Source organism: Erythrolamprus reginae, chromosome 1, assembly GCF_031021105.1.
Source record: "Erythrolamprus reginae isolate rEryReg1 chromosome 1, rEryReg1.hap1, whole genome shotgun sequence".
NCBI classification, from domain to species: domain Eukaryota; kingdom Metazoa; phylum Chordata; class Lepidosauria; order Squamata; family Dipsadidae; genus Erythrolamprus; species Erythrolamprus reginae.
Window position 1 is genome coordinate 9,045,341 of NC_091950.1, and position 27,671 is coordinate 9,073,011.

At 45.2% G+C, this 27,671-nt stretch overlaps 1 protein-coding gene across 2 annotated transcripts in view; it reads right to left on the reverse strand.

The window, feature by feature from the left end:
* The window catches only part of PIAS4 (protein inhibitor of activated STAT 4), a 64,069-nt gene extending 38,783 nt beyond the window's left edge, over positions 1–25,286 (reverse strand). The window contains exons 1-2 of one of the 2 annotated variants that reach the window (XM_070744019.1): positions 25,238–25,286; positions 2,672–3,131 (exon numbers count right to left, since the gene is read on the reverse strand). In XM_070744019.1, the coding sequence (XP_070600120.1) occupies positions 2,672–3,131; positions 25,238–25,264 (487 nt within the window). In that variant the 5' untranslated portion in view covers positions 25,265–25,286. Of the gene's footprint in view, positions 1–2,671; positions 3,132–25,233 lie in introns of both variants that reach the window. The other variant, XM_070744024.1, reaches the window with a different exon arrangement.
* Positions 25,287–27,671: the final 2,385 nt, after the last annotated feature.

The window sequence follows — 27,671 nt, forward strand, 5'->3', positions numbered from 1 at the left end:
TTTCCAAAAGGCAACAAGACTTTCTGGTTTTTCTTTGGCGATGTTTCGGTCTCAGCCAACACAACATATGTGCACGTTTCAAACCCAAGAATACACTAAGGCAGGAGTTTGTCCACCCCAAAGATAAAACACCCAAATAAGCAACATGATATTATGCAGTGAGCTATGTGCAAATCTGTATTTTGAAGACAGCAGAATCCACATTTTGGACAAAGAGGACCCCTGGTTTGAAAGAGGGGTCAAAGAGGCCATGTCAAAATTGAACGACCCCCTCTCAAAAAAACAGGGGGGGAGGGGATATGACATCATCTATCTCCAATCTACAACACGGTCCTTTCCACAATTCCAAAAAGGCTCCACACCTATTTGAACTACTTGGGTGGAACCTCCAAAGTGGCCTCAACAACTCTCTAAAAGGATGCAAATGACCAGCTATCTCCAAAGAGTATCAATCTTTCCATTCAGTCAGAGCTGAGGAAGCTTCTTGGATGAGAAGTGAAGTGTCTGCGAAAGAAAAACCAGAAAGTCCAGTTTGCCTCAGTACTTTTTGGGACACATTAATGTAACGTTTGTCCTGCGGCGAGTTGACTCATAGCGAATTAGCCATGGTTGAATTGTCTTGTGGGTGAGTTGGCTGTGCCAAGTTGTCATAGACCTGCAAAATTATAGATGGCCCTCGAGATCCGGGTGTCCAAGGGGAAAGCATTTTGAAATTCCCTGATATTTCCCTGTAAGTTGCAATCTAGTTAAAACACAGTCGTAGATGATGTCATAACAAACGGCTACGCCATGGAGAAATATCGACAACTGAGGAAGCAAGTTGTTGCCACAGTTATGTTCATTTTTCCTTGAGTCTCCCAGGCAGCGTGATCCTTTTTTTTTTTTACATGATTTTTCCCTGACTTTCAAAACATTTTAATACAGTTTGGGGGTTTCTCTCTGATTTATTCCTTTTTTTGTTACAAATTCCCTGATATTTCCCGATCCACCAATTTGTATTTGCATTTTGTATTTATTAGATTTGTATGCCGCCCCTCTCCGTAGACTCGGGGTGGCTAACAACAGTAAAAAGACAACGTAAACAAATCTAATATTAAAAAATTTAAAAGCCCCAATTTAAGAGATCAGTCATACATACAGTCATACCATACATAAATTTTATAAGCCTAGGGGAAGGGAATATTTCAATTCCCCCATGCCTGACGACAGAGGTGGGTTTTTAAGAGCTTGCGAAAGGCAAGGAGGGTGGAGGCAACTCTGATATCTGGGGGGAGTTGGTTCCATAGGGTCGGAGCCGCCACAGAGAAGGCTCTTCCCCTGGGTCCCGCCAAACGACATTGTTTAGTCGACGGGACCCGGAGAAGGCCAACTCTGTGGGACCTAACTGGTCGCTGGGATTTCCCTGATAATTCCCCGATTTCCGGGTTTGCTGGACACCCTGGAGATACAAGGACACACACAAACACACACGAATCCCAAGTTAGGAAAAAGACAACGGTAGCTTTCTTTGACCTCTCTCAAAACAGACTGCGCCTGCTAAAGAACTGGCCAATTGTAAGCAGCACCCATAATTTTGAGTCTTCTCTGCTGGGCCATTGATGGGCAGCGGGTTACTCAGACCAGTGCGCAGCTCCAGTTGAAAAAATGGGAGCAGTGCGCGCAGTTGTGCATTCCCAATATGTGTGCACCCCGTTCCCAACGCGTGTGCAAAGGAGGCCTGATAGATGGGCCTTCTCCTCCATGCCTCCATCAATCGTCAGGCGATACAGTATTTCGCTTCTGCACATGAGCAGCAAGAAAAATCTCACGCGAGAATGTTAGGGCGAGCGAGACTTTGCCGATTTTTTGCTTCTGTGTATGTGCAGAAGCAAAAATATTGGGGGAAATCGCCGAAATCTCACTCCTGTGTGCCCTCATGCAAGATTTCGCTTTCTGTGCATGCGCAGAAGCCGAATCTTGCACCAACAGGCGCCCGCGATGTCTTCGGAGGGTCTACCAGTAGCACCGAAGATGTGTCCATAATTCTGTTACCTGGCCCACCACTGTTCTGAGCCACCCTCGGAACCAGCAGTACCCACCCGTCTGTCCATCCCACAAGAGACCACCCACAACTTCGAAGAGAGGAAAGGGAAAGCGCAAAGGAGGCCTGATAGATGGGCCTTCTCCTCCATGCCTCCATCGATCGTCAGGCGATATTTTGCTTCTGCACATGGGCAGCAAGAAAAATCTCACGCGAGAATGTTAGGGCGAGCGAGACTTTGCCAATTTTTTGCTTCTGTGTATGTGCAGAAGCAAAAATATTGGGGGAAATCGGCGAAATCTCACTCCTGTGCTACGCAAGCACAGAAGCGCAGAAGCCGAATTTTGCACCAACAGGCGCCCGTGATGTCTTCGGAGGGTCTACCGGTAGCACCGAAGATGTGCCCATAATTCTATTACCTGGCCCACCACTGTTCTGAGCCACCCTCAGAACCAGCGGTACCCACCCGCCTGTCCATCCCACAAGAGACCGCCCACACCTTCGAAGAGAGGAAAGGGAAAGCGCAAAGGAGGCCTCATAGATGGGTCTCCTCCTCCAGACCCCCATCGACCATCTGTTCCCACCTCTACCTGCCAACCTTGGAAGGCCAGGCGCCCAGGGCCACCAGCGATCGTCCGGGCCCCAACTCACCGAGTTCCGTGGGCTTCAACAGTTCATCCAGGATCGTGTAGAAGGGAAGCTTCACCAACCGGACTTCGGGCTTCACGGGTTTGACCGGCAACCGTCCAAGTCCGTTTAAATACTTTCCGTAGAGTGAGGGGTAGTCTATGTTGGGGGTAGTAGAAAGACCAGTCCTGGTTACTGCGCTGTTGCGGTCGTAAGACGAATGGATGGAAAGGGCTTCGGAAGGAGGTCGGTGCTGTGGGGGAGGCGGGAGCGGCTGCTGCTGGGGGGGTTGTCCCGATTCGGAGATCTTGGCGTATCGAGTCTCATAGATCTCTTTTATCTTCTTGAAGAGTTCTGGGCTACAGTCGAACTGGACCAGTTGCAAAGCCCGCGTTACCAGTTCGTGTTTGAGTCCGCTTTTGCTCCGCCCCACAAATCCAAGCAACATCTGCAGGTCCGAGACCCGGAAGCTCATCACCATGTTCTGCGAACGAGATGGGAGGACAGACAGACAGACAAGCCTTGATATCAAAAATAGCAACAGCAATAGCACTTAAGACTTATATACTGTTTCATAGTAGAACTGCAGAAAAAGCAATTGCTGACAACCTGCCTTCCATTGAGGACCTGTATACTGCACAAGTCAAAAAGAGGGCGGGGAAAATATTTACTGACCCCTCACATCCTGGACACAAACTGTTTCAACTCCCACCCTCAAAACGTCGCTACAGAGCACTGCACACCAAGACAACTAGACACAAGAACAGGTTTTTTTCCGAACGCCATCACTCTGCTAAACAAATAATTCCCTCAACACTGTCAGACTTTCTACTAAATCTGCACTTCTATTCTACTAGTTTTTCTCATCATTCCTATCACCCATCTCCTCCCATGTTGACTGTATGACTGTAACTTGTTGCTTGTATCCTAAGATTTTTATTAATATTGCTTCTTCATTGCTTATTTGACCCCTATGACAATCATTAAGTGTCGTACCACATGATTCTTGACAAATGTATATTTTATTTTATGTACGCTGAGAGCATATGCACCAAGACAAATTCCTTGTGTGTCCAATCACACTTGGCCAATAAAAATTCTATTCTATTCTATTCTATTCTCATAGTTACAGTATGCTCTAAGCAGTTTACAGAGTCAGCATATCGCCCCCCCCCCCAACAATCTGGGTCCTCATTTTACCCACCTCAGAAGGATAGAAGGCTGAGTCAACCTTGAGCCAGTGGTGAGATTTGAACTGCTGAACTACAGCCAGCAGTCAGCAGAAGCAACTTGCAGTACTGCACTCTAACCACTGCGCCACCAAGGCTCTTTAAAAAGCATCCATTAGAAAAAGGGTCGATCTAGCCCAAGTTCTCTACGACCAGTAACAAATTCCTTAGCCCCAGCAGAAAGTTTTTGAGATATACATACATTCGACTTACAATAGTTTGTTTAGTAACCCTCTGAAGTTGCAATGGCATTGAGAAAAGGACTTATGCCCATTCCTCCCTTAGGACCCCTGCAGCATCCCAACAGTCATGTGAATCAACACTTAGAAGCTTGGCAACTGACATATCTATCTATCTATCTGTCTGTCTGTCTGTCTGTCTGTCTGTCTGTCTGTCTGTCTGTCTGTCTGTCTGTCTATCTATCTATCTATCTACCTACCTACCTACCTAATCTATCTATCTATCTATCTAATCTATCTATTTAATCTATCTGTCTGTCTGTCTGTCTGTCTGTCTATCTATCCTATCTATCTATCTAATCGATCCATCGATCCATCTATCCATCTATCTATCTATTTCTTTCTTTCTTTTGTTCTTTCTACCTACCGACCTATCTATCTGCCTACCTACCTATCAATCTATCCATCTAACTAGTTTTCCTCTTAAATCACCTGTTTTTCGAGAGAAAAACATATAATCTGATAAGGGAGGAGAACTTGTGGCTTTGAGGTTAAAAGCACTGCCTAACAAGGCAAGGAGCCCAAGTTCAAATCCCAGAAAGAGTATGGCTAGCTGATGAGAGCTAAATAGCTTGAAATAGATCTATACTAGTCTCCTTTTATTTCTTTATCAGTTCTTGGTTAGTTTGTATGTACATACATACCTACATATATATGTATATGTATATCTACATATATATGTGTAACGTATTTTTGTTGATAATGAAAAGGAGTGGATAGTATAGATCTATTTCAAGCTATTTTGCTCTCATCAGCTAGCTATACCTTTACAGGGAGTTGAACCTGGAGAGTCTGCCTTTAAGGCAATAACTTTAATCTCTAAATTCGACTGGAAAAAACCCCACACTATATATATAGATAAAGAAGCGATAGACATCACGATCTCCAGAACGTTTTAAAAAGTTATTTAAAACTACTAAAAAAACCGCTAAGCCAGTGATGGCAAACCTTTTTTTCCTCGGGTGCCGAAAGAGCATGCTCGTGCACTATCGCACATGCGCGAGTGCCCAAACCCATAATTCAATGCCTGGGGAGGGGGAAAACAGCTTCTCCCAAACCTTGACGGTCCTCTGGAGGCTGAAAATGGCCTTTTTCACAACTTCTGGTGTGTCCAGTAGGCTCATGTTTTGCCCTCTCCAGGCTTCAAAGGCTTCCCTGGAGCCAGGGGAGGGTAAAAATGCCCTCCCCCATCCCCCTGGAGGCTCTCTGGAAGCCAAAAACACCGGCCCCCCAGAGCTTCTGTGTGAGTTAAAAATCAGCTGGCCAGCACACACATGCACATTGGAGCTGAGCTGGGGCAACAGCTTGCGTGCCAGCAGATATGGCTCCACGTTCCACCTGTGGCATCCGTGCCATAGGTTCGCCATCCCTGATATATGGTCTCCTGCTTGAGGCTGGGTTACTGTCAAGGTTCCAGGTAGCATCCAAACTAAATCAGAGTCAAAGTCAAAGTATTCCTCAGAGTCCCAATTTATTTCTGGAGCCATTATTATTGTTATTATTTATTAGATTGGTATGCCGCCCCTCTCCGTAGACCCGGGGCAGCTCACAACAATAATAAAACAATATATAACACATCTAATAATTAAAAGTCACTAAAAAACCCTTATTAAAAAAGAAAACATACACACAACATACCATGCATAAACTGTGTAGGCCTGGGGGGATGTCTCAGTTCCCCCATGCCTGGCGGCCTGGGTTTTAAGGAGTTTACAAAAGACAAGGAGGGTGGGGGCAATCCTAATCTCCGGGGGGACCTGGTTCCAGAGGGTCGGGGCCGCCACAGAGAAGGCTCTTCCCCTGGGTCCCGCCAGACGACATTGTTTAGTCGATGGGACTCGGAGATGGCCAACTCTGTGGGACCTAACAGTCGTTGGGATTTGTGTGGCAGAAGGCAGTCTCTGAGATATCCATCCTGGCACCTACACTGTCAAACCTGAATCTGAGTTTCCGACCCAGTTGAAAGTTCACATCCCTTGTCGTCCACCCACAAACGTGTCACGTTGTCCACTCAGATTGTGCCAGCGTGGTTAGTCCTCCTTCTGGTGCAAGAAAAGCCGTAAACATGGGGCCGAAACTCATTGAGCACGTATCACTTAGCTATGGGGATTCTGGTCATAAACTGAGGATTACCTGTAATATTGCTCCATTTAGATGTTCATTGTACGATTTAAGCCTCCAGAATCCTTTTTTTTAATCATCCCTGTTGCTCTTCTCTGCAGTCTTTTTAGGGCCTCGGAGTCTTTTTCGTATCCTAAGACAACGCTGCAGAGGGCTGGCTAAAGTCAACACTTGGCTCTACCCTTTATCCCAGTTTCCTGGGCAACTCTTAGATATTGTTGTTGTGGTGGTGGTTTTTAAATAACAGCTCTGCAAGCCAACATCCTTCTGGAGCCTTTCCCTGTCCTTGCTTTTTATCTCCAAAGTCAGCTAAGGCCTACATAAATACATTTATTTATTTATCTAGCCACGGATTCTGCTCCAGAATTTGCTGTCTTCTGCAGATTAAAACCACCAGCGGCACAAGGAGAGGATCCTGGTGAACACAACAATTGCGGAAACAAAATTTACCTCCTCGACAATAGATGCACAACGGCAGGGATGGCAAATCTTTTTTCCCTTCAGTACCAAAAGCACGTATGCACACGCTATTGTGCACGGTGCGAGTGCCCACACTCATAATTCAATGCCCACCTGCCCCTGCACGTGTGATCCCATGCTGCCCCACCCCCTCTGCATGCACACACAATCCCTCTGCTCCCACGTTTTTTGACCTTGGGTGGGCCCGGTAGGCCCATTTTCCGTCCTCCCCAGGCTCCAAAAGCATTCTTGAAGCCTGGAGCTGGCAAAAATGGCTTCCCCGTCCCTCTGGAGGTCCCCCGGAGGCTGAAAATGTGTTCGCAGAGGCTCTGCACAAGCTGAAAATCAGCTGGCCAGCGCGGACTTGCGCACTGCAGATTAATCAGGGCAACGACTCGCATGCCGGCAGATATGGCTCCATGTGCCATCTGTGGCATGCATGCCGTAGGTTTGCCATCACTGGGGACCCCAATCTGCCCCAGTTGAGTGTCCTCTGCGGGGCTGCGGCCTATCCGGAACTGGGCGGACGGAAATGCATTTGTTACAACGGCACTAGAAAAAGTAGCTTGTGACTGTCTCTTACACTTATGACCGCGGGAACATCCCCACAATCACGGGGTCAAAATTCAGATGCATGGCCACCAAATCATACTGACGACAGTTTTCCAAAGTCACGTGATCCTGCTGTCCAAGCAGGAAACCCCACACCAATTCTGACTGCATTTTTTGTCAAAAATGGAAGCCTTTGGAGCCTGGGGAGGGCGAAACACGAGCCTACTGGGCCCACCAGAAGTTGAGAAACAGGCCATTTCTGGCCTCCAGAGGGCTTCTGGGGGGAGAGGAAGCTATTTTCACCCTCCCCAGGCATTGAATTATGGGTATGGGCAATCACCCGTGCACGATAGCGCGCACACACGCTCTTTAGGCACTGGAGGGAAAAAAGGCTCGCCATCACTGGTGTATGGTATCCCGCTTGGGCAGCCAGGTGTGTGTGTTTTGGACTAGATCAGGGGTTGACAACCTTAAATACTCAGAGACACAAAGGTCCTAACCGGAACTCCCCGTTCAATTCTGGAGCCAACTGGAAGTCCAGTTTCCCCACCATAGAGTCTCCTCCTAGCACAGCATTCTTTTTCCTATACTGACCGAAAGTCCAATTTCCCCACCATAGAGTCTCCTCCTAGCACAGCATTCTTTTTCCTATACTGACCAAAAGTCCAATTTCCCCACCATAGAGTTTCCTCCTAGCACAGCATTCTTTTTCCTATACTGACCGAAAGTTCAATTTCCCCACCATAGAGTCTCCTCCTAGCACAGCATCCGTTTTCCTCTGCTGACCAAAAGTCCAATTTCCCCACCATAGAGTCTCCTCCTAGAACGGCGTCTTTTTTCCTCTATGCATTCTAACTGAAAGCCCTATCAATTGTGGAGCTGACTGGAAAACCCATCCCTTGCCATAGAGCAGTGATGTCAAACCTTTTTTGGTTCGCATGCCAAAAGGGTGTGTATGTTAGCACATGTGCACGTGCCCACACCCATTCCCTCCCCACACACGCATGCCCACCTCCCCCAGGCTTCCCTCTTTTCATTAGCACTATCCCTCTCTGTCACCGCGCATGCGCACAGGCCTCACTGAAGCCTGGAACGGTGAAAAAACCAGTCAAACAGGCAAACCGGAAGTTCGGAAAAACAGACTTCCAGTTTGCCTGTTGTGCAGTTTTTCACACACTGAAGTCTTCAGGGAAGCTTCCTGAAGCCGTGGAGTGTAAAAAACAGCACAATGGGCAAACTGGAAGTCCGTTTTTTTGAACTTCCAGTTTGCCCGCTGGGCTGTTTTTTGCACTCCGTGGCTTCAGGGCAGTTTCCCTTAAGCCTCCAGAGGTTGAAATCGCCTTCCCCAAGGCCGAAAATCAGCTGGCTAGCACATGCATGCATGCTGGAGCTGACACTTGGTGTGCTCTCCGATATGGCTCCGCATGCCATCCGTTTGCCCTCACTGCCACAGAGTCTCCCTCCTGGCGCGCCATGCTTCCCCTTCGCAGCAGAGGAATGAAAGAGCCACATGTGGCTCCAGAACCGTGGGTTGCCGACCCCTGGACTAGAATGATCTACAAGGTCCCTTCTGACTCTGTTAATCCGTTAAATCCTTTGAGAGCTTGGTGGAAAATGGGGAAAGCCCAATTCACTTTGTTTGTGTACTGACTGTTGGCTTGTCTCGGTTAGCTATGCTATGAAACCTTCGACAATACTGAGCAGAGAATTTTAACAGAGCGTGGATGTGTGATAAAGCCAAGACAGAGACTTAGTTAAATAAGTATTATTTACATATAAACCAAATATAAACAATCCAAAATATGCACGTAGCAAATACAGAGCAAAACAGAATGTAGATAACAAGCACAAAGCTACAATATAATACAGTGGTACCTCATCATACGAACTTAATTGGTTCCAGGACAAGGTTCGTAAGGTGAAAAGTTCGTAAGATGAAACAATGTTTCCCATAGGAATCAATGTAAAAGCAAATAATGTGTGCAAATCCTTCAGGAAAATCCCAAACTTTAGAAGGGAGGCGAACAGAGGGCAGGGAGGAACAGCTAAAGGGGGCGGGTGGAAGAAGCAAGGCTAGGCTAAAGGGTGAGTGGGAAGGAAGAAAGGCAAGGGGGCGCCCCTCCCTTTTCTTTCTTCAAAAGACACCCTTTCAGTGCCTGTGCAAGCACGCTGTTCTCTGCAAAAATTTTCCTCCCCCAAGCTGCCCCTCCCTCCTCCCTTTTCTTTCTTAAAAAGACACCCTTTCAGTTCCTTTGCAAGCACGTTGTTCTCTGCAAAATGTTTCCTACTCCAAGCCGCCCCTCCCTTTTCTTTCTTCAAAAAAGGGGAAAAAAAGAAACCCCTTCATCCCAGCAGCAGCTGCTTGGGTTCGTAAGGTGAAAATAGTTCGGAAGAAGAGGCAAAAAAATCTTAAACACCGGGTTCGTATATTGAAAAGTTCGTTAGAAGAGGCGTTCGTAAGATGAGGTACCACTGTATAGATAAAGCACGAAGCTTATACAATACAGATAAAGCACGAAGCTTCTACAAGCACAGAGCTTAGACACGACAACCCCCCCAAGGCAAAAGTAAAGTAACAAGGAAGTGACTGGGCACAATCATGAGCTTTTATAGCTTCAATGAGGAAGTGAGGAAACAGCCTTGAAGATTAACTCTTCAAGTACAAGTTAACCCTTTAAGTGACAGTACAGTTTTAAAGTAGCAACTGTAACATTTAAAGTGACAGTACAAGTTTGGTACAGTTTATAATATGCAGCTTACAATGGGAAACCCTAGCACACATGTACCCTGTACTAACACCGACCAAAGTTACAGTGGCACTCAAAAAAGTGACTCACGACCCTTTTTCACGCTTGCAACCTTTTCAGCCTCCCCGCAGCCACGGGATCAAAATTCAGACGCCTGGCCACTGACTCACATTTATGACCGTTGCAGTGTCCCGGGGTTATGTGATCTCCTTTTGCGACCTTCCAAATCAATGGGGAAAGCCAGATTCGCTTAACGTCCGTGCGACTCATTTAACCAGGGCACGGATTCATTTAACCACTGGTGGGAGGGAAAGTCGTAAAATGGGGCACAATTAATTTCACAAATATCTCAGGAAGTGAAATTGTGGGCCGTAAGTCAAGGACTTCCTGGAGTTAAGATCTGTTGCTAGGGCGGACTTTCTCAAACACAACAAAATGAATTACAGTGTCTTTCCCCAGTCCTGTCAAATGACCCTCTCCGACTGTGTTTTCAAGAAATAGGGCAGTGATGGGGATCCGTTTTTTGCTCGGTTGCCAAAAGGATGTGAACATGTGAGATAGAAAGATGGATGGATGGATGGAAGGAAGGAAGGAAGGAAGGAAGGAAGGAAGGAAGGAAGGAAGGGAGGGAAGGAGGGAGGGAAGGAGGGAGGGGGGAAGAGAGGGAAGGAAGGAGGGAGGGAGGGGAGAAAGGGAGGGAGGGAGAGATAGATAGATAGATGAGAGAGAGAGAGGGAGGGAGGGAAGGAGGGAGGGAAGGAGGGGAGGGGGGAACAGAGGGAAGGAAGGAGGGAGGGAAGGAAGGGAGGGAGAGAGAGAGAGAGAGAGAGAGAGAGATAGTGTTCTGCCGGACTCTCTCGTAGAAGCCTCCCAAAAATTCAAAGGTACAAATTTCAGACACACACATGTTTGAAAATTCAAAACAATGTTCTTTATCACAAAATTCAAAATAAACTAAGCACTCTTTTTGTATTGCAAAGAGCACTCGTCCCAAAACAACCTGGTAATTTGTACAAGTCCCTTATCAGTTCGTAAGTACTCAGCTTGCAGCTGTGAAGAAAGTCACAGCCCTTCTTCTTCCATGAAGTGAAACACACTTTGCTCTGCTTTGGTTTCAAAGTGGTGAAAAGTCAACAAACAAAGGCCAGAGTCAGCAAGACATTCATGAAACACAAGGATCAGATAATTCTCCACAACGGCCAAACCCACACACGCTGCTATTTATAGCAGCAGCACTAATTACAGCAGCTCCACCCAACCACAGGTGGCCTCATTTTCTGTTGTAATAATCCTTTAGTTGTTGCTTCCTATGCATCACTCTACGCATGTCATTAATTCTTGTTCAGAATCCAGAGATGATACAGATGATTGATCTCCTCCTGGGCTGTTTGCCAAACTGTCATCCTCCCTGTCACTCAGAACTCCTTGGTCAGAGGAGACTTTGTCGGCAGATTCCACTGGGAACAAAACAGGCCTGCAGCATGTGGATGTCTCCCCCACATCCACCTGCACATTCCTTGGGGCAGGAGCTGCGCCAGAACTAACCACAACAAAGAGAGAGAGAGAGAGAGAGAGAGAGGAGAGAGAGAGAGAGAGAGAGAGAGAGAGAAAGATAAAAGACAGACAGAGGTGTGAGAGAGAGATGAAAATAGATAGCGAGAGTGATGAAAGAGAAAGAAAGGTATAGATAGTAAGAGAAATGATTGATAGATAGATAGATAGATAGATAGATAGATAGATAGATAGATAGATAGATAGGAAAGATAGGCAGATATTGTATTCTATTTTTACTTTGTTTACCTTGTTTTTTACTTTTGTAAGCTTCCCCGAATCCGCGAGAAGGGCGGCCTATAAATCTAATAAAATAAAGAAATAAATGCACATGTCTTCAAAACTCTGCTACAATCTACTAGGCTTTCCTGCAAGAATCACAAAAGAACGACACCCTGGCAACACCTTAAGAAGTGCAGACGTACGACTATTTATACATACTCCGCATGACTAGGCGAGGGCCAAATTTGTGGAGGAAAAAATGTTGTGCAGCCCAAAATTTCGGTGGCTAAAATGAGCTCCGCCCTATTTAATGACTTTTCCTGCCCTAGGTCTGTGGGGATTCTCAGTCATCCAAGGTCAGGGGTGTCAGGGAAGCGCATTCAAAAGAAAAACCAGAGAGTCCAGTTGCCTCTTTGCGGGAAAGGAAAAAGCACCTTTGGGGTTTCCTGTCCTGGTCGTTAAGTGAATCTGGATATCCTCGATGATTTTGCTTGCTGAATGGTCGCAAAAGGGGATGGTGTGACAACTCCCCCCCCCCCCCCGGAAGCTGCCACTTCCCAAACATCTGAATTCTGATCAGATGTCCACAGAGACTCCGCAACGGTCATAAGTGTGGGAAACAGGCTCTAAGTCACTTTTTTCAGCACTGCTGTAACTTTGAACGGTCACTAAGTGAACTGTTGTAGGCCAGGGACTCTCTGCACAAAATTTAACTGCATGGTTTTTGGTGATAAAGAGCCCTTTTCTATGTTTGCTTAGTTAAACCCACCTCTGCCGTCAGGCATGGGGGAACTGAGATATTCTTTCCCCCTAGGCTTCTACAATTTATGCATGGTATGTTTGTATGTATGATTGGTTTTATAACAAGGGTTTTTAGCTGTTTTTAGTATTGGATTGTCACATGTTGTTTTTACCACTGTTGTTAGCCGCCCCGAGTTCACAGAGAGGGGTGGCATTCAAATCAAATCAAATCAAATAATCAAATCAAATCAAATCAAATCAAAAAAATAAATAGATAAAAATAAATAAATAAATATTATTTCTTCCATTAATGAGATGGGGAAAAAATTTAAGTTCAACCGAAGAAAGCTGCATATGACAAGCCTTAAAAAAAAAAAGCTTAAAAAAAATTTCAAGGAGTCCTCGACTTACAGCTGTAATGGAGCCCAGATTTCCTGTCGCTAAGTGAGACAATTATAAAAAATCCATCTTGGCCCCTCTGTTTGATGAGCTTTCTTGCCACAATTGTTAAGCGAATCAGTGCAGCCAAACCCCAACACCCCCCCTCCCCCAGAAAGCAGCTTTGTTCCTTCATGTGGACAATCAAAATAGTGGCTTCCTTCATGAAAGGAAAAAGAATGTTAGTTCTTGCCGAGGTTTTTAATCTTCTGAAGATAAAAAGGGAAAGGTGGACATCGTTGATAGTTAGGATGCCTTTTTAAAATGTATTTATCTGGAATGAATTATGAAAAAAAAATCTAAAGTTGTATAAAAAGAAAGGGTTGCTGGAATACCATTCCAGAAAAAATAGAGAAAGGAAAGGAAAGAGGAAGAAAGGAGAAAGAAAGACGAGGAGGAAAGAAGAGAAGGAACGAGAGAGGGAGGGGAAGTAGGTTTAGAAAGAGAAAAAAGAGGAGTTAGGAGAAAGAAGAAAGAGAGGAGGAGGAAAGAAGAGAAGAGAGGAGAAGAAGGTGAGGAGAGAAGGCAGGAGGGGAAGTAGGAAAGAAGAGAAAGAGGGGAAGTAGGTTTAAAAAGAGAAAGAGGAAGGGGGGGACAGGATCGAAACATTTAAATATGTTAAAGGGTTAAATAAGGTTCAGGAGGGAAGTGTTTTTAATAGGAAAGTGAACCCAAGAACAAGGGGGCACAATCTGGGGTTAGTTGGGGGAAAGATCAGAAGCAACATGAGAAAATATTATTTTACTGAAAGAGTAGTAGATGCTTGGAACAAACTTCCAGCAGACGTGGTTGGTAAATCCACAGTAACTGAATTTAAACATGCCTGGGATAAACATAGATCCACTGTAAGATAAAATACAGGAAATAGTATAAGGGCAGACTAGATGGACCATGAGGTCTTTTTCTGCTGTCAGTCTTCTATGTTTCTATGAAGGAAGAAGAGAAGAAAGAAGAGAAGGAAAGAAGATAATGGGGTAAGGAGAGAGGGCAGGAAGGAAAATAGGAAAGAAGAGAAGGAGGGGAAGTAGATTTAAAAAGAGAAAGAGGAAGGAAAGAGAGAAGAAAGAAGAGAAGAGGGTAAGGAGAGAGGGCAGGAAGGAAAGTAGGGAAGAAGAGGAGGGAGGGAGAAGTAGGTATAGAAAGAGAAAGAGAAAAAAGAAGAAAAAGGAGGAGGGGAGAAGAGAAGAGGGGAGAAGAGTGTAAGGAGAGAGGGCAGGAGGGAAAGTAGGAAAGAGGAGAAAGAGAGAGGTTTAGAAAGAGGAAGAGGAAGGAAAGAGGAGTTAGAAGATGGTAAAAAAGCAACCTTGAAGTAATAAAGCAGTACAATAAATATAGAATATATTTGTAAAGATCTTGTAAAAGAACGAAATGAGAAATGAGACGATGAATATGTGAAAATATCCAAATGGTAATAAAAATAAAAAACTGTTTATGAAAAAAACATACACGATGACTTTTGAAAAAAAACCACAGAGTTGAAATTATTAATTAGCTTCCCTAAAAACCTTGTTTGCGTAAGAAAGTCACAGAAACGTTGTGAAAATTCAACAGTTTCACACAAAGAGCAGCAAATACTGTACCAAATAACTCAAAAACCTGACAACCAGTGAAACCACAATAGCACTTCACGCTGAAATAGCCAGAAGAAACCAGTCCAAAGTTAAAAGGATCCCACTGTTTTTCTTTTGATAAGAATTATAACTTCAGATACTGAAATTTCCAAAGGAGAACATAGAAACATAGAAGTCTGACGGCAGAAAAAGACCTCATGGTCCACCTAGTCTGCCCTTATACTATTTCCTGTATTTTATCTTACAATGGATATATGTTTATCCCAGGCATGTTTAAATTCAGCTACTGTGGATTTACCAACCACGTCTGCTGGAAGTTTGTTCCAAGGATCTACTACTCTTTCAGTAAAATAATATTTTCCCATGTTGCTTTTGATCTTTCCCCCAACTAACTTCAGATTGTGTCCCCTTGTTCTTGTGTTCACTTTCCTATTAAAAACACTTCCCTCCTGGACCTTATTTAACCCCTTATCATATTTAAATGTTTCAATCATGTCCCCCCCTTTTCCTTCTGTCCTCCAGACTATACAGATTGAGTTCATGAAGTCTTTCCTGATACGTTTTATGCTTAAGACCTTCCACCATTCTTGTAGCCCGTCTTTGGACCCGTTCAATTTTGTCAATATCTTTTTGTAGGTGAGGTCTCCAAAAAGATATTGACAAAATTGAACGGGTCCAAAGACGGGCTACAAGAATGGTGGAAGGTCTTAAGCAGATAGATAGACCTTGACTATGGCCTACAGCTGGGCCCAAAATTTATGCTGCTAAGCAAAACAGTCAAGGGCAATAGCGCTTGGACTTATAGAGCGCTTCACAATGCTTTGCAGGCCTCTCGAAGCAGTTTACAGAGTCATCATCTAGCCCAAGCAATCGGGGTGCTCATGACTTTTTTTTGCCACCGTTGTTAAATGAATCACACGGTTGTTAAGGGAATCTGGATTCCCCACAGACTTTGCTGGTCAGAAGTTTGCAAAAGGTGATCACATGACCTTGGGCTGCTGCTGCAACCTGTCATATAAATACACGCCAGTTGCCAAGCGTCTGAATTCCTATCACGTTGGCCGCGGGTGTGATGCCAGTCTTTAAGTGTGAAAAGTGGTCATACGCAGCCATTTTTTTCCAGTGCTGCGGTAACTTCCAACAGTCACTAAGTGAATTATTCTAAGTCAAGATGTGTATGCCCTGTGAAGCGCAAGGCTGCTTAACAAATGCGCAACACGCAACTATCAAGTTTCAATCCTGGGCCTAGAAAGTTTAGAACTAAGACGCCTTAAACATGATCTAAGTATTGCCCACAAGATCATATGCTGCAACGTCCTGCCTGTCGGCGACTACTTCAGCTTCAACCACAACAACACAAGAGCACACAACAGATTTAAACATAATATTAACCGCTCCAAACTTGACTGTAAAAAATATGACTTCAGTAACCAAGTTGTCGAAGCGTGGAACTCATTACCAGACTCCATAGTGTCATCCCCAAACCCCCAACACTTTACCCTTAGATTATCTACGGTTGACCTATCCAGATTCCTAAGAGGTCAGTAAGGGGCGAGTACAAGTGCACTAGAATGCCTTCCGTCCCCTGTCCTATTGCTCTCCTATATCTCCTATACCTTTCTTCTATTCCTATATCTCTTCTTCTATTCTTTCATTGATATGTTCTTTTACTATACCTTTTTTCTATTATTTCTTAGATATATTTTACTATGAGTATCTCCTCTATAACCTTCATCATGTATTTTACTATGTGTATATAGATATATACCACTAAAACCCTCATTGTGTATTGGACAAAATAAATAAATAAATAAAAATAAATAAATAAAGTTCTCATAAGCAACTTCTTTCTGAACAGATTCAAGTTCAAATCCCAACAAATTCAAACCAGATATTAAAATATTAAGCTGCTTTTTCCTAAATAGTCTTACCTTTCATATTTTTAAAACCTTGTTTGCAATCTATATTACCAATGACAATGATCAATGGTCGACCCTCTTACTTTAACACTAGTTAAACCTTCATCACCTCTAAAGGGGAAGGCGAGAGGATGACCATTCAAAACTACTGCCTGACTAGGATCACTTGAGTCAAATATTCTGCCAATAGCATCTTACTGAGTCAGCTTCATAAGACCAGGAACATGCTATAAAGTTTCAAATCACTCATATATTTTATTATAATTTAGCCTGCCTTAAATAGATGCTCACCTTTACCTTAAAGTCAGGGGATCTTGAGCAGAAAGAGAAGGCAAGACCCTCCCTTTCCTCTGACCCCCAACAAATGGTACCCAAGGGAACCTGCCTGCCTCAACCAACATAGAGGCGACACATGGACGTTTCAATAACCACCGATATACACTTGGCATCCATGAATCTGTCTAATCCTGCCTTGAAGCTGTGCAGGCTGAAAGCTGTTAGAGTACAGCACGTTCAGCAGTTCAAATCTCACCACAGGTTCAAGGTTGACTCGGCCTTCCATCCTTCCGAGGTGGGTAAAATGAGGACCCAGATTGTTGGGGACAATATTTATTTATTTTATTTATTAAGTGGATTTCTATGCTGCCCCTTTTCGAAGACTCGGGGCGGCTTACAGCATATAAAAGAACAGTAAATCACAATAAAATCAATCCAATTAATTAAAATTACAAAACAGTCTAAAATCCCTGATTAAATTAAGAATCAATCAAACCCATTCATGCAACAATCATACAATCATTCGTTGGACAGGGGCTAAGATCTAATCAGTCCAAGCTTGACGACATAAATGAATGACTCTTTTGAAAGGGCAAGGAGGGGGTCCAGTACAATGGGGAGTTCCGGAGGGCTGGGGCCCCCACAGAGAAGGCTCTTTCCCTAAGTCCCGCCAAACAACATAAGAATCTAAGAACATAAGAGCCATGCTGAATCAGGCCAAAGCCCATCGAGTCCAGCATTTTATGTCACATAGTGGCCTCACCAATTGTACATGGGGATCTTGAGCAGAAAGAGAAGGCAAGACCCTCCCTTTCCTCTGATCCCCAACAAATGGGACCCAAGGGAACCCTGCCTGCCTCAACCAACATAGAGGCGGCACATGGACATCCGTTTCAATAACCACCGATATACACTTGGCATCCATGAATCTGTCTAATCCTGCCTTGAAGCTGTTCAGGCTGACAGCTGTCACGACCTCTTCTGGAAGTGAATTCCATAAATCAAGGACCCTCTGGGTGAAGAAATATTTCCCTTGATTTGTCCTCACTTTCTTACCTATCAGTTTTAGGGAGGGCCCCCTCGTCCTAGAATTGTGTGATAGAGAAAATAATTTTTCTCTATCCACCTTTTCTATCCCATGCATGATTTTATACACTTTGATCAAGTCACCTCTTAAACGCCGTCTTTCAAGGCTGAAGAGACCAAGGCATTGCAACCTAGTTTCATAAGGGAGGGGCTCCATTTCCTTCATCATTCTTGTTGCCCTTTTTTGCATGACGTTGACTAGTTGACGGGACCTGGAGAAGGCCGACTTTGTGGGACCTAACCATGGCAGTAGGCAATATCTGATTCTGTAAACTTAAAGAGGGGCTGTAAAAGCACTATGAAGCGGTATATAAGACTATATGCTATTATTATTATTTATTAGATTTGTATGCCACCCCTCTCCGAGGACTCTGAGCAATACAGTGTTCCCTCGATTTTCGCGGGGGATGCGTTCCGAGACCGCCCGCAAAAGTCGAATTTCCGCAAAGTAGAGATGCAGAAGTAAATACACTATTTTTGGCTATGAACAGTATCACAAGCCTTCCCTTAACACTTTAAACCCCTAAATTGCAATTTCCCATTCCCTTAGCAACCATTTAGATTATTACTCACCATGTTTATTTATTAAAGTTTATTTTAAAAAATATTTATTAAAGGCAGATGAAAGTTTGGCGATGACATATGACATCATCATCCGGGAAAAACCGTGGTATAGGGAAAAAACCCGCAAAGTACTTTTTAATTAATATTTTTGAAAAACTGTGGTATAGACCTTTCGCGAAGTTCGAACCCGCGAAAATCGAGGGAACACTGTATTGCTATTGCTGTTAAAGCTAAAGGTTCCCCTTGCACATATGTTCTAGCCGTTCCTGACTCTAGGGGGCGATGCTCATCTCTGTTTCAAAGCTGAAGAGCCAGCGCTGTCCAAAGACATCATGTGGACGGCATGACTAAACGCCGAAATCTCACGGAACGCTGTTACCTTCCCACCAAAGCTGGTCCCTATTTTTCTACTTGCATTTTTTTACACACTTTCAAACTGCTAGGTTGGCAGAAGCTGGCACAAGTCACGGGAGGTCACGGGAGGTCACTCCGTTACATGGCGCTAGGGATTCGAATCGACAATCTCGGCGTCTTAGCCACCGCGTCTCTTCACAAACAGGACCGACCAAGTCCATGGAAATGAACACCGAACAGAAGAAATAAATCTCTGAAACACTGAATAAATGAAGCATTGTTCTCACCTCCAGTCCTTCAGAGAAGGTTTAGCCCTCACCATACTGATAGGAAGCTGAACCTCTCTATTTAAATGGGGGCGTTTGCCCAGGTCCGCCTGGTGCACCAGTTGCGGCCCTATTTGGACCAGGAGTCACTGCTCACAGTCACTCATGCCCTCATCACCTCGAGGCTCGACTACTGTAATGCTCTCTACATGGGGCTACCTCTGAAAAGTGTTCGGAAACTTCAGATCGTGCAGAATGCAGCTGCGAGAGCTATCATGGGCTTTCCTAAATATGCCCATGTCACACCAACACTCCGCAGTCTGCATTGGTTGCCGATCAGTTTCCGGTCACAATTCAAAGTGTTGGTTATGACCTATAAAGCCCTTCACGGCACCGGACCAGAATATCTCCGGGACCACCTTCTGCCGCACGAATCCCAGCGACCAGTTAGGTCCCACAGAATGGGCCTTCTCCGGGTCCCGTCAACTAAACAATGTCGGTTGGCGGGACCCAGGGGAAGAGCCTTCTCTGTGGCGGCCCTGACCCTTTGGAACCAACTCCCCCCGGATATCAGAGTTGCCCCCACCCTCCTAGCCTTTCGTAAGCTCCTTAAAACCCACCTCTGTCATCAGGCATGGGGGAATTGACATTTTTCCTCCCCCTAGGCTTATAAAATTTATGTATGGTCTGCTAGTATGTATGGTTGGTTTCTAAACTGGGGTTTTTTAAATTAACTTAAATTAGATTAGATTTGTTTACATTGTATTATTGTTGCTGTGAGCCGCCCCGAGTCTGCGGAGAGGGGCGGCATACAAATCTGACTAATAAATAAATAATAAATAAATAAATAAATATATTCAAAGTGTTGATTATGACCTTTAAAGCCCTGCATGGCATTGAACCAGAGTACCTCCGGAACCGCCTGCGAATCCCAGCGACCAATAAGGTCCCACAGAGTTGGCCTTCTCCGGGTCCCGGCGACTAAACAATGTCGTTTGGCGGGCCCCAGGAAAAGAGCCTTCTCTGTGGCAGCCCCGGCCCTCTGGAATCAACTCCCCCTGGAGATTAGAACTTCCCCCACACTCCTTGTCTTTCGTAAATTACTCAAGACCCATCTTTACCGCCAGGCATGGGGGAGTTGAGACACCTTTCCCCCAGGCTTTTTTATATTTATGTTTGGGTATGTATATGTTGTTTGCTTTTTTAAATATGACAGGGTTTTATGTGCTTTTTAATATTAGATTTGTTTTCGCTGGAATATTGTTTTTATTATTGTTGTGAGCCGCCCCGAGTCTTCGGAGAGGGGCGGCATACAAATCTAATAAATTGAATTGAATTGAATATAATTAATATATTTTCCTTCATATAATAAAGGCACAAATTACTCTAACCGGACACCTGATGATGACAGAAAAAATTCCGATCTTATGCAATAAATTGGAGAAGATGGCATGCTAAAGTTAGAACGTCTCAGACTTAAAAACCATTCATTTAGTGATGGTTGAATGTTACATTGGTACTGAAAAAAAGTTACTTATCACCGTTTTTCCACACTTATGACCGTTGCAGCATCATCCCCATGGTGTCAAGCCGGTGCAAATGTTGGTAATAAATCAACGGCTTGCCACACTATCTGTAGAAGGCCTGATGTTTATGGGAACTTGGGAGGGGTGATTTTAAGGGGGGAACAGATACAGCCGCAAAGCATTATTTCGAGAAGTTCAAGGCCATCCTATGTCCACCACCTAGGCGGAAGCAGAAGGAGGACTGGCCATGCTGGCGCAATCTGAGTGGCCAACGTGACAAGGTTCTGCGAGACCGCCTTCTGCCGCATGAATCCCAGCAGCCGGTTAGGTCACAGAGTTGGCCTTCTCTGGATCCCGTCGACTAAACAATGTCAGCTGGCGGGACCCAGGAGAAGAGCCTTCTCTGTGGCGGCCCCCACCCTCTGCAACCAGCTCCCCCCCAGAGATTAGGATTGCCCCCACCCCCCTTGCCTTTTGTAAACTCCTTAAAACCCACCTCTGCCGTCAGGCATGGGGGAACTGAGATATCTCCCCTTGCCTATGTAGTTTTATGTATGGTATGTTTGTGTGTATGATTTTTACATAATGGGGCTTTTAGATTTTTAATGTTAGATTTGTTATTTTAGACTTTTAATATAAGATTTGTCACTGTATATTGTTTTATCACTGTTGTGAGCCGCCCCGAGTCTGCGGAGAGGGGCGGCATACAAATCTAATAAATAATAATAAAAATAATAAATAAGGTTGTGGGTGGGGGATAGGGGATGTGAACTTTCAACTGGGTGGGAAGCTCAGATTCAGGTTTCGCTGTGTAGGTGCCAGGATGGCTCCGACAATAAATTGGAGCTTTGAGGAGTACTTTGACTCGGACTCTGATTTAGTTTGGATGTTACCTGGAACCTTGACACATGGTCACATGATCAAAATTTGGACACTTGGCAACCAGCATTTTCAAACAGGTTGTTTGGGGGCACAACACTTGGAAAAACAGGTACACAACACTTGCCTTCAGGAGACATCGCAAAGCCTCTCCAGCAGCTTTCGCCATTCTTAAATTAATATGGATAAAACAGCACCAATGAAAAGTCCCAGAGATGCTTTTCCCAAAAGGCAACTGGACTTTCTTGTTTTATTCCCCGTTTTCCTTCTCATCCTAAAAGCTTGAGCAGCGGGGTTGGGCTAGAGGACCTCCAAGGTCCCTTCCAAATCTTATTATTCTGTTTCTTCAGTTCTAACTTCTTCTAATTTCAATTAGAATGGAAGCCGTTTCTTGGGTGAGAAGCAAAAGGGTTTTCAGAAGGGAAAAAATAAAGTCCAGTTGCCTTTTGGGAAAAAAACATGTTTGAGACAATCATCACTTGGATGGTTGAGAATCTTCATAAATATTAGAAATATGAGGGATTGAATTTGGCAGATGCTTTATATCTTCCACAGAAACCTATACACACATACACATACATATATTACTTTCATTATTATTATTATTATTATTATTAGTAGTAGTAGTAGTAGTTGTAGTAGTAGTAGTAGTAGTAATAGTAATTAGATTTGTATGCTGCTCTTCTCCGAAGACTCAGGGCGGCTCACAAGATACAATATGAACAATGCAAAAACAAATCTAATTAATTAAAAAATTACAAACTAAAATCCCAATATATTAAAATCAGTCAGCCAATTCATTCACAACTGCTCGTCACATTTAGTAAAGCGGGGTAGGGGCTTGATCTAATTGCTCCATGCCTGGTGACATAAATGAGTCTTAAGACTCTTGCAAAAGGTGAGGAGGGTAGGGGCAGTGTGAATCTCTGGAGGGAGCTGATTCAAGAGGACTGGGGCCGCCACAGAGAAGGCTCTTCTCCTAGGCCCCTCCAGACGACATCTGGCCAATGGGACTCAGAGAAGGCCAAATTTGTGGGACCTAACTGGCCGCTGGGATTCATGTGGCAGAAGGTGGTCCCGTAAATAATCTGGTCCGATGCCATGTAAGACTTTATAGGTCATCACACACATATATATGTACATACAGATAATTCTTGACTGACAGCCTCAATTGAGCCCAAAATTGCTGTGGCTAAGCGAGACATATGTGAAGCGCATTTTCTCCAGTTTACTTTCTTGCCACAGTTGTTAAATGAATCACTGCAGTTGTTAAGTTAGGAAGATGCTGATAAATGAACCCGGCTTCCTACTGACTTTGCTCGTCAGAAGGTCGCAAAAGGGGATTGCGTGACCACTTTGTGTGACACTTCAACTGTCGTAAATATGAGCCAGTTACCAAGAGTCTGAATTTTGATCATGTGATCCTGGGGATGCTGCCACGGTCATTAAGTGCAGGGGGGAAAAAAATCCTAAATCACTTTTTTTTCCATGTCAATGGAACCGGCCGCTAAATGAACTGTTGTATGTCAAGGACTAGATAGATGGTAGGTAGGTAGGTAGATGGACAGAAAGACAGACAGAGAGACTGACTGACTGCTGATGGACAGATAGATGATAGGTAACAGATGATAGACAGATGATAGACAGGCAGATACGTGGAAAGATACAGGCCTTCATTCTGCGGTAGACAGACACTGGCACAATGGCAAATGATGGGGTGATATATATATATACACAGGGCAAAACCCGAACTCAGAACAATCTATATATATATATATATATATATATATATATATATATATATATATATATATATGTAGATTGTTCTGAGTTCGGGTTTTGCCCTGTGTAATGTTTTGCATGTCTATGCGACGTTTCGGTGAAATCACATTCACCATCATCAGGCTGGAGTTCCAATCTTTGTGTTTTTGCAAATGAATATTAGCAACTGACATTTCTTCTTAGCATGTAGTGTGGGGGTGGAGATTTGCTTTGAATGTAGCAAATAGATTCAAAGCAAATCTCCACCCCCACACTACATGCTAAGAAGAAATGTCAGTTGCTAATATTCATTTGCAAAAACACAAAGATTGGAACTCCAGCCTGATGATGGTGAATGTGATTTCACCGAAACGTCGCATAGACATGCAAAACATTACACAGGGCAAAACCCGAACTCAGAACAATCTACATACATATACCCGTGAAAATTTACGAAAACAAATATATATATATATATATATATAGTCGCAAATGATGGTTATATATTGCATTGGCATCCTTCAGTCTCGAAAGACCATGCTCAGGATTCACACACACACACACACACACACACACACATATATAGGTCTTTTTGAGACTGAAGGATGCCAATGCAATATATAACCATCATTTGTGACAATGATGGTTTCATATATATATGTACATATACATATATATATGTTTTTTCTGTTGGATCACCCTGGTATATTGAAGGAACGTCAGAGCTCCTTTTTGCATCTAGGCCCAACCCAGGGCCATTTCAAGGCAGTTAATTTATTCATAGCCAACAAACTATGTTCTGTATGTATCAGCAAAAACATGTGATATATATACATACACACACACACACACACATATATACACACATACATATACACACACACGTATGTATGTATATAACCAAAATATACAAATATATATATACTGTACTGTACAATATATATATATTGTACATATATATATATTTGTAGATTTTCCCAGGTATAGGTGTGTAAGTTTTGGTATGTTTGGGTCTTTCCCCCTGTAAGATTAAGAGTGTCAGAGACTCTCCACCTTATATGAGAAAAGACCAAACACACCAAAATTTACATACATATACATACATACATATATGTATACTGTACACACATACATGTATCTCAATATCACCATACATTCTGCATTATTATTAGTCTTCTCATTGTTCCTATCACCTATCTCTTCCCACCTGACTCCAGGACTGTAACTTGTTGCTTGTATCCTTACTATTTATATTAATATTGTTTCCTTATTGCTTATTTGTATCCTACAACAATCATGAAGTGTTGCACCTTATTATTCATAAGGAACTTTTCCTTTATGTCCATTGAGAGTGTATGCACCAATAACAAATTCCTTGTGCATCCAACCACAACTTGGCCAATGAAGAATTCTATTCTATATACATATACACATACACATGCAAACACCTGCATATATGCATACACACATGCAGATACACCCCAGAGCCGGTCTGAGGCCCCTGACCCAATCATCTCCGAAAGGTCCCCCTCCGGGGACCACCACCCCCGCTTCATCCTCCTGGGGCCGGCCCCCCCTACCCCTGCCATCCTTTGAGGTGAACAACGAACACACACACACCATGATTCCTTTCCCCTCAGTGTCAGGAGACCCTCCCCCACTTGATTCCCAAGTTTCCTGGGACCCCCTGAGCACCCTCTGAGGGAGCGACAAGGTTACACGGAGCCAATCCCTCGGCCCTTTGGGAAAAGTGGGGAGGGTCCTGCCAGGGGTCCGCTGCCCAGAGGAGCAGGATGCTGGGGAGGGGGGGGTGGAGGTCAGGGGGGAAAGAGGGGTCAGCGGAGGCTCCTTGGGGGGGGGCTTTCCTCCTTCGGGGTCAGGGGGCGGGGCCTGCGGGGCCCGGGAGGAGTGCCCCTCCCCTTTGGCCACGCCCCCGACCCACCCCGGGGGGGCGCTCTGACAGAAAAACGCAGCGGGCCTACCCCTTCCCACACAACGACCCCCCGGGAGGGCGAAGGGAAGGCGCTCTTTTTTCGGTCCGCTTGCCCGCCTCCTTCCCGGTCCCTTCCGCCTCTTTTCACTCACTCACTTTCGCCTCCACCAGCTCCGCCGCCATCTTGGCTTCCAGCGTCCAACGCGCCGGGGATAGGTGGAAGGGAGGGAGGAGGAGAGCAGGGGAAAGGGGAAGAGTCGCCGCCGTCACGTGACGAGGCCGCGCGCCAGCCAATCCCGGGAGGTCGCCGGCCTGCGGCGCCTGCGCAAAGCGGCGGCGACGCGGCCGGCTTTTAGCACCGCCAGCAGATGCTCGGAGGCGCATGCTCACTGCCGCCCGCGGTACCTTTTACCAGGCTGGACTTTGCCCGTTTCCCTCCTCCCCCATCCTCCCCTGGTAGAAGATGTACGCATGCGCGTAGGGAAAGCGGTGGGGGTGGGGTTTGTACCAGCCGGCCCTCTTCCCCTCGGGGGTGAATAAAAAAAGCAGACATGCGCAAGGAAACCTTAAGGGGGGGAAAACACAACGCGTGGAGACCGACATCAAACCATCAGGGTCTGTTTCTCTGTCTCTCTCCGGATTCGTTGGACCCCCCCCTTGGCCACGCCCTTCCCTTCGAGCTCTTAAAGGGACATGGATTCTTAATCTGGAAAAAGGAGGGGGGCTTGTCTATATCGTATTTATAATATCTGGAAGGCTTGCGTTTGCTTCAGCTTGGTGGGGAGTTATGGAAAAAAACCCTCCATTCTTGGACGGAGTAGATCTACCAAACCTGGGTGCAAATCCTCTATAACGTTCATCGTGTATTTTACTATATGTATACCCACTAAAACCCTCGTTGTGTATTGGAAAAAATCAATCAATCAATAAAAAATAAAATAAATAAAACCGCGAAGCATCGATAGAGGGCGGCAAAACCCGAGAGAGGAAAAAAAGGAAGTCTGCGCTGCCATCTAGCGGCCATTCTGTGGGTTGCAGCCAATATCACAATTGTCCAATCTCCTGAAAAACGTCCAGGGTTGGAGCATTCACAACTTCTATTTTATTTTATTTATTTGTTTGTTTTGTCAAGTATTAATTGGCTGGGGAATTCTGGGACTTTAAGTACAGATATCTTCAAGTTGCCAAGATTGGGAAACAGTGCTTTAGAGCAGCATTTCCCAACCGGTGTGCCGCGAGACACTGTCAGGTGTGCCGCGGCGAGAGGCGGCGGAGGAGAGTGGGCGGATCGGGCGGGCAATGGGACAGGGCGGAGAAGCCAGGGGCGCGTTTGGCCGGAGGCACCTACTGCCGCACCTCCCTGCCCCTGCCTCCCCACGGTGCCTCCGGCCAAACGCGCCCCTGGCTTCTCCGCCCTGCCCCATTGCCCGCCCGATCCGCCCACTCTCCTCCGCCGCCGCCTCCTGCCTTGGGGCAAGCAATCCGGGAGTCCGGGACTGTGACTTTGCGCCATGAAGAGAAAACGGCCGACTTTTCCCTGCTGCCGTTTTCTCTTCATGGCGCAAAGCCACACAGTCCCAGACTCCCGGATCGCTCGCTTCTCTGGTCAGCAAAGCCATCTGCCCAGGAAAGCGCCGTGCTGGCCGGAGAAGCGAGCGATCAGGGAGTCCGGGACTGTGTGGCTTTCGGCCGGGCTAACGGGAGGCGGCGCGAGGCCGGGCGCTGGGGACATCTGGGAGGGCGAGGAGGCTGATGGCTGCTGCGCACTCCACTATCTCTCCGGCTCTCTCTCGCTCTTTCTTTTTCTCTCTGTTGCTGGCGTGGTGAACGAGAGAGAAAGAGAGAGAGAGAAAAAGGAGGGGAGAGAGAATGAGAGAAAGAAAGCAAGAGAGAGGGAAAGAAAGCAAGAGAGAGAGAGAAAGAAAGGGGGGAAGGAGGGAGAGGGAAAGAGAGGAAGAAAGAGAGGAAGAAAGAAAGAGGGATGGAGAGAAAGAAGGGAAGGAAGGAAGAGAGAGAAAGAGGGAGGGAGAAATAGAGTGAAATGGAGGAAGAGATATTTTTTTTGTCCAAACTTTTCTTTAGCCCCCCCCCGCCCCCCCTTCAGTGTTCCCCAGAATTTTGAAAACATGAATAATGTGCCGCGGCTCAAAAAAGGTTGGGAAACACTGCTTTAGAGAATAGCTTGACTCCCTCTCCTTGATGGCAGCTCCTGAGATATTGGGGCCTGCTTACTGTACTATTGTCAAAATTTACCTGTTTATTTATTTATTTATTAGAGTTGAACGGGACCTTGCAGGTCATCAAGTCCAACCCCCTGCTTAAGCAGGAAATACTACAGCACCCCAGCCAAATGACAATCCAATCTCCTTTTGAAAATGTCCAAAGTTGGGAAGTTCACAACCTCCGCTGGCAGGCTGTTCCACTGGTTGATCACTCTGACTGTCAGGAAGTTCTTCCTTATTTCCAGGTTGAATCTCTCCATGGTCAGCTTCCAACCATTGTTCCTCGTCCGGCCCTCTGGTGCTCTGGAAAACAGCGTGACCCCCTCCTCTCTGTGGCAACCCCTCAAGTACCTGTAGACTGCTATCAT